Source organism: Capricornis sumatraensis, chromosome 4 (assembly GCF_032405125.1).
Source record: "Capricornis sumatraensis isolate serow.1 chromosome 4, serow.2, whole genome shotgun sequence".
NCBI lineage: Eukaryota > Metazoa > Chordata > Mammalia > Artiodactyla > Bovidae > Capricornis > Capricornis sumatraensis.
Genome location: NC_091072.1, coordinates 143454643 through 143466128, shown reverse-complemented (window position 1 = coordinate 143466128; position 11486 = coordinate 143454643). Strand labels below are relative to the sequence as shown.

General features: G+C 35.8%; 1 protein-coding gene across 1 annotated transcript; it reads left to right on the top strand.

Annotated features, from left to right (window-relative positions):
- Positions 1 to 5250: 5250 nt before the first annotated feature.
- Positions 5251 to 11252, top strand: LOC138078760 (natural killer cells antigen CD94-like). Its single transcript, XM_068971510.1, has 6 exons — positions 5251 to 5257; positions 6143 to 6235; positions 6383 to 6433; positions 9338 to 9489; positions 10244 to 10347; positions 11132 to 11252. Exons 1-6 carry the CDS (start codon positions 5251 to 5253, stop codon positions 11250 to 11252), a joined length of 528 nt encoding a protein of 175 aa, XP_068827611.1.
- Positions 11253 to 11486: the final 234 nt, after the last annotated feature.

The following is an 11486-nucleotide window of genomic DNA, read 5'->3' as shown; positions in this document are numbered from 1 at the left end:
CAGTTTGAGCATTCTTTGGCATTCCCTTTCTTTGGGATTGGAATGAAAAGTGACCTTTTCCAGTCCTGAGGCCACTGCTGAATTTTCCAAATTTGCTGGCATATTGAATGTAGCACTTTCACAGCATCATCTTTTAGGATTTGAAATAGCTCCACTGGACTTCCATCACCTCCACTAGCTTTGTTCGTAGTGATGCTTCCCAAAGCCCACTTGTCTTCACATTCCAGGATATCTGGCTCTAGGTGAGTGATCACACCGTCATGATTATCCAGGTCATGAAGATCTTTTTTGTACAGTTCTTCTGCCTATTCCTGCCACCTCTTTTTAATATCTTCTGCTTTTGTTAGATCCATACCATTTCTGTCCTTTACTGAGCCCATCTTTGAATGAAATGTTCCCTTGGTATCTCTCATTTTCTTGAAGAGATCTCTAGTCTTTCCCTTTCTATTGATATTCTTAGGTTGTATCTAATTGTATATTTCAAGCGCTGATAACACAGTTGAGAGTATATGATTTAATTTCACCATTTCATCATACAGTATGCTAATGTAAAGAAACCTTTCCATTTATTTCTTGTTAGACAATGTGACTATCACACCAAAGCCAATTTTACTCTTGAATAAAGTGATAATTAGATGAAATAAACTTAAGTCATACTATAATAGATGCAGGCTTCCCAGGTGGCTCATACAGTAATAATCTGCCTACAATGAGGGAGACCTTGGTTTGATCCCTGGGTTGGGAAGATCCGCTAGAGGAGGGCATGACATCGCACTCCAGAATTCTTGCCTGGAGAATCCCCGTGGAAGGAGGAGACTGGCTGGCTTCAATCCATGGGGTCGCAAAGAATCAGACATGACTGAGTAACTAAGCATACATGATAGATATATATCAATAAGTGCCATCTTTCAAAACATTTCAAACCTAGTTAGGAATCATTTCTTGGAGACTTAAATTTTTTGCTTTTATGTATTATTTTGCAGAAGCAAAGCATGGACATGCTTTAAAATTCCATAGTACAGAAGAACTTATTAGAAAGTCAGTAATTCTTTTCCCTCTTTGTCATTACTCTGGTCCTGCCCCAGGGGCAAACTAATTATTATTCTGTTTTTTCTACTTTTATTAGCTTTCTGTATAAAAGTAGGGAGAAATATTTTTTGCATTTCTAGCCCAGGATGAACCTTGGAATCTAGCAAAATCAAGGTTTGAAATATTTTTTAATTGACCATTAAGAGAGTCCATTCTGTTTTATTATTGTTGTTGTTTTGTTGAGGGTTTATGAGGCTTATTGGATGTTACAAGAAATAAGGGTGTTAAATAAGATGGATCCTATCTCTTTCAAAGGCAAATTATCTCCAGATAATAATAAGATGAATAGTTAGAATATGGCTTAGGAGTAGGAAATGCGCAATACCCTCCCATACAGAGAGTGAGTCATCGTCAGGAGTTTCCCCGTTTTCTATAATGATTCAAGAAATCGATGAAAAGTGCTGACTCAGGTGGCAAATGAGTATCACGACCAGTGCATCCTCTCTACTCCCAGCACACTCTTTCCCACAAGTGGTACTCAGTCTTGCCCCTCCAACCTCTTTTTCTCTTCCTCCAATCCCCACTTCATCATTAGCTTATTCTCCTTTTCCTCTGGTCAGGATAAAGTGGAGTCATGGGATTATTTTCTTATTATAAGAAAAAATAAATTTGGACCATGAGATTGAATGACTGATTGTGACATCACTTTACTGAAATGTAAGGTGCCCAGAACTGCAAAAATAAATGTACAATTTTTTTGGTCATTGGAGGCACAGGGACTGGGAGTCATATTATGTGTTTGACTGTTTCCAACTGCAGTTTTTCTGAACTCCATACCTTTTTCCTGGCTCAGATGCTCAACTAGCTCCTTCTTGTGGGAAGGTGGCTCTTCTCTTCCCTACAGTTTCTTAAGTGTCTGGTAGTTCTGGTGCTATTCTGCTTCTTTTGTCAAGTCTGCCTTAAGATCTGAGCAAGATAATTCATATTTCATAGAACTGCACTGAAGGCAACGTCTCAAGGTGTGAAATTTGAGACAAGAAAAGAAGAAAAACAGGATAATAATCCATTTCTACCTAGTTTACCCAGAAAGTTCAAGCAGTGTTTCTGTGCCCATACATATTTTAGATTCATATTCATTTTTTGTATGCTAGTATGTGTATGTATACAAACACACACACACCATCTCTTTTTAACCATCCTCTAGAGTGTAAGGAAAAGGAAACATTTTAAAAATGAAACTATTGTATTGTAAGAAACAGCTTATTTAACTGTTTTCATAGCAAGAGCTCATATCTCATGTGATTAAAGGTGGAACCTCTTATATTTTAATAAATCATGGACATTTCTCTGCCTCTAGAAGACAGTGAAATGTATTCATCTCTATTTTATCTTCTTGTAATAAAGATTATATAAACCGCTTATACTGTTGATAAAAATTTGTGTCTCTACTTAATAAAGATTAAGAAAAATTATTTTTTAAATGTCCCAATCCTATTGTGTTTTGTTAATATGAGCCTCCTGTTTTGAAGACATGGTTCACACAGTGATTGCCTCTCAATTTTTCTCAAAATAAAATTAATTTATCTTCTGGTCACTTTAATTCAGCACCTTTAAAATTTCTTTGCTGTTTTAATGTTTATCCTTCTTCAGTAAAGGAGATCTTCATTGCTTCTTTTCTTCCCTGATCAAGCCAGTAAAAACTTTCCCAAAGTATCATGTCATACACTGTAAAACTCACTTTTATAATAATGTTACATATATATCTTTAGAAACCTGGATCACTATTCTTATTTTGCTCTAAGTGTATATTTCAAGCACTGATAACACAATTGGGGAGTATATGATTTGATTTCACCATTTCACCATACAATGTGCCAATGCAAAGATTTTATTAGTTCAGAATCTTTCTTTTTTTCTTTTCCCAGGGAATTCTTCCTCTTCCTTGAAAAGAAAATAATTTGCAACTTGATGCTAGCAAATTTCTTTCCACTCAGAGAATGCACCCATTTTCCAAGAGGTGAGGTCAAAACAAATTTCTCATTTGGGACCTTTGAAATATATACCATTACTATATTCTGGAACATTGATAGGCAAGGAAGAGACTTCATAATTAAGTGGACATTCATTAATTTTCTCCAACTCTTGGTTCAGGTTTGAATGGTCTTTTAGTTACTGAAGTCAACATGGGCACTGATCAAGGGCATGAGTAAACTACAGGGAAGACAAGTTGTAGTTCCTACAGTGAAGAATCTCCTCTCCTACTTGGGGAGAGGAGATTTTGCTGAGAGACCTGCGTTTTCTGGAAGGAGAAACAAACACATAGGTGAAGCTAACATTTCAGAGGAGCTTCAGTTTGGGTTCTTTCTGCATCAGACCCCTCCCGATAGGGGTTTGAGTGAAAAGCATATTTGGAATGTGTGTGGAGAAAGGAGGGAGTGTTAATACAGGAAAAAGAATGTAGAACACAATAAAGCTCACCCTCTTAATCCAGATACTAGAGGAGGAGACTGGAGGCTAACAGTGTTGAGTGAATCTGGTGAATGGGGAAAAATATAATGTTCAAAACTGCCTCGCATTCAGGTCACAGGTCCTGGATTAGAGCAAATACTGAGACTTGTTGGTTAGGGCCATCCCGGTGAGAATCCCTCAGCACTTCTGGACTGTCAAGTGAGAGAAGCAAAACTTTCAGCAGTTCTAGGAGGGAAAATTTACACTCGCTGATTTACCATGATTTACAAATATTCCGAGGGACGTGGGAGGGGGGAAATGATAACATTTGCTTCAAGTGGGGATGAACGGTAGGGAAACTGGTACAAAAACAATTCAACTGCCCTTGTGCAAAAAAAAGGATCAATCAACCAGTGCTGACAGCACAGAGAAAATTAGAAGATTTTATATGTATATACAATCTACACATATATGCATATAAAGTCCTCTTTAATCACCTGACTTCCCTGGTGGCTCAGCAGTAAAGAATCCATCTACAGTGTAGCAGATGCTTGAGACATGAGTTCAATCCCTGGGTCAGGAAGATCCCCCGGAGGAGGAAGTGGCAATCCACTCTAGTATTCTTGTCTAGAGAATTTCAGGGCAGAGGAGTCTGGCGGGCTACAGTCCATGGAGTCACACAGGGTTAGATATGAATGAGCACCTGAGCACACATACGTATATAAAGTATACACATATATGTATACACATGTACATATGTCTACCTATCTGTATCTATCTTCTACTCTATCCATCTATCTGTCTATCTATCTGTATCTTTTGTGTGTACATGCATGAGTGCATTCAGTTATTTGTGACTTAACATTTACATTGTTGGCCTGAACCAATCTTTGGTGGATTTTTACCACCGAATTAGAGAACTAAATGCGGGAGAAAGAAGAAGAAGGAGACAAGGGGAGAAGTCGCTCTGATTCTACCATTTTTATTTTGCCTTCCATATTTGGGTTAATAAGACAAGAATGAGAAATACAGCATGAGAGCTGGAAAGTTCCAACCACTCTGCACTAAAGAAAATAAATAAAATTAACAAAACATATAGACAGAGAAAGAGAGAGGCTTAATTTGAAGTGTATCTCATGTGTGCTCTAGAGAAAGACTACCAGGGTTTCACACATGTGACCTAGCTTTACTCTGCCTTACTTTTCTCATTGGTAAAATAAGCGTATTTATCTATCTTTGTTGTTAAGTCACATTCACGGAAAAAATAAACTAATATATGCCATGTGCTTCATGTTTGACACAAGGTAAATGATAAACATTTTTCATTATTAAGAATGGAAAATTGTGTGCAAAATTGTTTTTGTACTAAGTAAATTTTCCTTTGGTTTGCCCATATATTCCATTTTCCAAGTAACTTTTTAGATGACTTTGATGTTTGAACATTAAAAAAACAACAACAACAAAACTTTCCTCTCACCTTATTTTGTGAGAGTCAAATGGTCTGCATTATGAGGTTCAGTGAGAATTTCCTGTATTGCGGTTCTAGAAGCGTTTTAGAAGATAGCGATTTTACTGCTTCTTGTTCATACTACACATCCTTGTCTCATCAGCAGAAGATACAAGCACATTTTGATTCACAGTTTTTCTTTTTAAAATTTCTTCACAACTTTTGGGTTTTTGGTAGCCTCCAGCTTAGCTTCATGGACTAACCTCACTATCCTTGAACAAGCATCCACAGTGCCTTATCTGCGTCGACATTAGACAACATCTCACATGGCAGGTATGTGCAGCCCAAGTCATAACGTGAAAAAATAAAAATAACCAAAAATATATCTCATGAGTATGGCTAATTTTGGGCAAGAAAAAATTTAAGAAAAAATGTGTACAGTTTTAGGTTTCTCATATAATAGCATTTTTTAAATTTCATTTTTCTGATTCTTCACTCTGTCACTTAGAGATGATATTGTGAAGTATTCTCAACAGATTTAAAGAGTGGGTTTTGACCAGGATAGCTCTAAATTCTGATTGAGATATAAATTTACCAGGAAAATTATCCTAGGTTTTCTTACCTACTTAATGGGAGTCATGTGCTCCACCTTGTGATGCTTATGTTGTTATTACCAAAATAAGTTTGTTATCAATATATCAGGGTTTTCCTGGTGGCTCAGACAGTAAAGAGTCTGCCTACAATGAGGGAGACCCATGTTCAATCCCTGGGTTGGGAAGATCTCCTGGAGAAGGGAATGGCACCCACTCCAGTATTCTTACCTGGATAATTCCATGGACTGAGGAAACTAGTGAGCCAAAGTCCGTGGGGTTGCAAAGAGTTGAGTCCATAAAATGGAACTTAGTGCCTGTTTGTCTCTTTTTACTACAGATCTCTAAGCTTCTTTTCAAGTTAAAAAGTAAATGGTAAATACATTGTACTGAGACAGAACTGATAAAGAAGAAAAAGTACTGATAATCTCAATGAAGAACAAAGTACATCATATTGAAATGTTGGTATTGGGTAGAGTTTTCAGTGGACTGTCTTCATTTTCAAACAGTTTACTGGCAAAATGATTGGGTTATTAAACCAAAAAACTTTTTGGATTCTCTCACTGGTTTCTGCCTTTAAGAACTCCTGTATTTGATCTTTAAATCATTATCCCATCTTTCTTTATAGCTTTTCAGACCACTGCATGGAGGTTGATATCTGGGGTCTTAGGAGTAATATGCCTTTTGCTGATGGCTGCTTTGGGAGTTCTGTTAAAAAATTGTAAGTTTTTCTAGTCAAGACTATATAAAAAGATCAAAATTGTGATGAAACTATTTTACAATAAAAGTTTGATTTTTCTAATGTGGAGCATTTTGTTATTTCATAAAACAGTGTCTGATAAACTAAATTTCTAATCATTTCTTACAGCACTTACTAAACAAAGTGTTCAGCCTGGACCTTCCACAGATCTTCAGGAAGGTAGGGTTCCTACTTTGGAAATCTTTCTTGTTGATAAAGAGTAAAATAAGCAGTTTCCTGTTTTTCTCACAGAGAAGCTTGATGGAATATTATAGTCAAAAAAGCTTGCCTGCTAGTTGTAGGATAGTCTTCTTTCATTGTTCATATAAGAATTTATTAGATTTCATCAAATAAACATTATTTGTATATTTAAATAATAAGGAAAATATTACCCTGAAAAAATTTTTCCAATGTAAGTGTTCATGTTTAAGTAGCAAATAAAAAATACATTATATTAACATTAAATATTATAGCCAATCCTAATTACCTCATTGTGTTTGTTTATAACCCATACATTTATGTCTCTTTACCTTTACCTCTGCTTCTTCTATAGCTCAGAAAGCAGCATGGAGGTTTTTGCAATTCTAAACCCTACTTAACACTTAACCTGTGAAAGTCAGCTCAAAGACCTAGCTGTTGTTGTTGTTGTTTTTTCCTTCAAACACTCTCCAGGTTGTTTTACTATCTTTTTTGTTCATATAGCACTTCATTCATATCTTTTTTTTTTCCTGAGCATTTTCCTGGCTTTATTGAGATACAATTGACAAATGATATTATGTAAGCTTAATGTCTGCAATGTGTTGATTTGATATACTTATTATTATAATATTATTACCACTGTAGCACTAACTAGTACCTCCATCATGTCACAAAACTATCATTCCTGTTTGTGGTAAAAACATTTAAGAATTACTTCTGTAGCAATTCACGAATATTTATACCAAAATACTGTTAGCTCTAGTTATAATGGTGAACAGTAGATTCCCAGAATGAATTCATCTTCTAACTGAAAACTTCTATATTTTTTAAAAAATTGTTTTTGGCCTTGCCTCACAGCTTTTGGAATTTTAGTTCCACTATCACAAACCGTGAACTTCCTGATGTTCAAGCTGGTGTTAGAAAAAGCGGAGGAACCAGAGATCAAATTGCCAACATCTGCTGGATCATGGAAAAAGCAAGAGAGTTCCAGAAAAACATCTATTTCTGGTTTATTAACTATGCCAAAGCCTTTGACTCTGTGGATCATAATAAACTGTGGAAAATTCTGAACGAGATGGGAATACCAGACCACCTGACCTGCCTCCTGAGAAATCTGTATGCAGATCAGGAAGCAACAGTTAGAATGGGACATGGAACAATAGACGGGTTCCAAATAGGAAAAGGAGTACGTCAAGGCTGTATATTGTCACCCTGCTTATTTAACTTATATGGAGAATACATCATGAGAAGCACAAGCTGGAATCAAGATTGCTTGGAAAAATATCAATAACCTCAGATATGCAGATGACACCACCCTTATGGCAGAAGTGAAGAAGAACTAAAGAGCCTCTTGATGAAAGTGAAAGAGGAGAGTGAAAAGTTGGCTTAAAGCTCAACATTCAGAAAACTAAGATCATGGCATTTGGTCCCATCACTTCCTGGTAAATAGATGGGGAAACAGTGGAAAGAGTGCCAGACTTTACTTTTTGGGGCTCCAAAATCACTGCAGATGGTGATTGCAGCCATGAAATTAAAAGACACTTACTCCTTGGAAGGAAAGTTATGACCAACCTAGATAGCATATTGAAAAGCAGAGAGATTACTTTGCCAACAAAGGTCCATCTAGTCAAGGCTATGGTTTTTCCAGTGGTCATGTATGCATGTGAGAGTTGGATTGTGAAGAAAGCTGAGCACTGAAGAATTGATGCTTTTGAACTGTGGTTTTGGAGAAGACTCTTGAGAGTCCCTTGGACTGCAAGGAGATCCAACCAGTCCATTCTGAAGGAGATCAGCCCTGGGATTTCTTTGGAAGGCATGATGCTAAAGCTGAAACTCCAGTACTTTGACCACCTCATGCGAAGAGTTGACTCATTGGAAAAGACTTTGATGATGGGAGGAATTGGGGGCAGGAGGAAAAGGGGACGACAGAGGATGAGATGGCTGGATGGCATCACCGACTCGATGGACGCGAGTTTGAGTGAACTCCCGGAGTTGGTGATGAACAGGGGGGCCTGGAGCGCTGCAGTTCATGGGGTCGCAAAGAGTCGGACACGACTGAGAGACTGAACTGAACTGAACTGATCACAGATTGGACCCAGGTACTCAGCAGTGAAAGCATTTTTTTAACCACTGGACAAGGAAATTCCCGTGTACATTTTGACCAACATCTCCCTATTTTCTTCATATCTCAGTCCTTGTTAACCACCACTCTACTCTACACCCTCAAAATTATTCATTTGACAAAGATTTGAGTGCTTGCTATGTCATAGAACTTTTATTACTGAGGATACTGAAGACACAATCACTAATATATTGGGTGGTCAGACTTCTAGCTAATCATTTTATTTATCATCATTTTGAAAATAAAATATGCAGAATTTTTCTCTCAGAAAATATGCTATAATTCTTTCTTCCTTTTAATACTTCTTTCATCTAGTTTAATTTTTTTTTAATTTTTATTTTTCCTTTATTTTACTTTACTATATTGTATTGGTTTTGGCATACATTGACATTAATTACATAGAAGAAATCAACTTTGGATCACTGCCTTAAAAAGGGTTCTTCTAATCACCTCAGATCTGGTATACTATATTTGAACACAGTGAATTTCTTGTGTATACTTACCCAGATGAGCATGAAAAATAGTTCATAAAGACTAAAAAGTAAGCAATTCTCTATCTCTAGAATATAATCTCCATGAAGAAGAAGAGTCATGTCTGGGTTGTTCAGATAAACATCTGCTGATGTGTAGTGTATGCAGTAAATTCTCAAAGAATATTTGTAGACACAATTAATAAATAACAAATGCTTTTTGAATGAGAAAGTAGCACTGAAAAGAAACTGGATCTCCAATGTCATCAAGTTATATTTTATTTTTTCTCTTAGAATCTGGGTGCTTTTCTTGCCAAGAAAAGTGGATTGGCTACCAACACAACTGTTATTTTGTTTCTAATGAATTAAAAACATGGAAAGACAGTAGGGATTTTTGTGTTTCTCATAATTCCAGTCTACTTCAGATACAAACCAGAAATGAACTGGTAAGTATTCGATTCATATTTTCTACATTTTATTTGACCCAGAAAAATATATTATCTATACTTTGATTCAAGTCTTTAATCAGATAGTGAATGGATGATTATATTTGAACTAATTTCCTATACTTTAAAACCATCCAAAAATAGAGCCAAACTTTCTCTAAGGTTTACATTATAGGAGTGCTGACAGATAAAGTATAAGAAACTGTTTAGAGAGTAGATAAAGAAGAAATAATAGGTCATTATTTTTATTCCAACAACTTTAAACTTTTAGTTCTTTAAGTGAATTTATAACTGATTTTGTAATTATACAACATTTGCTATTACTCGGGTATAATGTGAAATGAATATGTAGAATATTATAAAATAATAATCCAACTCTTAATAAGAAGTTCTGTAGCTTCCTGGAGAAACTGTGGTAAAGATTTATGCCTCCAGATGCAGTTGATTTGGGATCAGATTTGATTATTGACCCCATCTGAAGGAAGTGTTCCATGAAAACTCTCACACCCTTTATGACATCTTTCATTCCTTCAAGAAGTGAGATTTTTGTCATTTTTTTTCTCCATAAATGAATGGGCTTGATGAATGAGAAATAATAAGCATGTGACTGACTCTTTTTCCCAAATTAGAAGTTAACAATGATTTTAGTGTGTATAATTGAAAAACTGGTGCTTGGACACTGGCCTCCTTAAACATATATGATTCCTACAGTAGATTCAAATAGATTAATATGTTGGTCTCTGTTTCCATGCAGGATTTTATGAAGTTCAGTACCAATTTTTACTGGATTGGGCTTTCTTACAATGAAGAACATCATGCCTGGTTGTGGGAGGACAATTCTACTCTCTCCCGAGATCTGTAAGTTTCTGGTACCAAAACCTTTTTTCCTGTTCTTTTTGAGTTTATCCTTGGATCTGATCAGAGTCTTGAATATCCAGGACCATTATAACTAAGATATCCTGTTTGGGGCATGAAACTATAAAAAAGAGAATAGATACAACATAATAAAATTTTTAACTGCATCTACAACATCCAAATGTTTGCTCAAGAGCTTTCGACATACGGTTTTGTTTCCTGCCTTGGTACAAGCACTTGGATATGTATGCATATGTACAGATTGTCACATGTATGAAAGCAGTCCAGAGAAAACAGTATGTCCACTATTTTTCTTATTCTGGTGGAGACTGATATTCTCAGCATTGGCCCATGTTTCAAATATTCTGGGTTTATTTCCTGTATATTTATAAGCTTCAAATCTCATTTTCATTCTTAAATGTGAGATTTAACAGCATCATGCATTGAGAAATTTTATAATCTGATTTTTTCCTGGACTAGACTTAGTTAATACATCTTTAAATAACACAGAAACAAAGAATAACACATATCAAAATCATTAAAAACAACAACAAAGCAAAAAAATCCCCAACCTCAATGCTATTGATTATTGAGCATACTGTGTTTTGGTAACATTGTACTCTGAAATTGTGAAAAATGACTTGAATGGAGAAGATGATGACTCAAGATGTACTATCTCATGCAAATGCTTTTAAATGTTCCCTAATTCTGTTATTTAGCAAGAACAGCATCCTTGAACGTTTTCATTTCTTGTTCTTGTATATTAAAATTTTCTTCTTCATTGCAGATTTCCTTTCCCTAAATCTGTAAATCCAAAGAACTGCATGATGTATATCCCAGTAGGAACCATTTTGGATGGACACTGTGAAAAGAAGTCTCGTTATATCTGTAAACAACAGCTTATTTAGATGTTTCTTGGGGCAGAAGTGTTGTGCAATGGAGATTCAATATTACTTAGAATGGTTACAAATTGTATTACCTACCTCTGGGATCTTTAAAATGTTCCAAATTATGTTTTATCAATCATATAATTTTCATGTATTTGAAAATATATATGTAAATTTTGTATCACTGGTGGCTCAGAGGTTAAAGTGTCTACCTCCAATGCGGGAGACCCCGCATTCCATCCCTGGGTCGGGAAG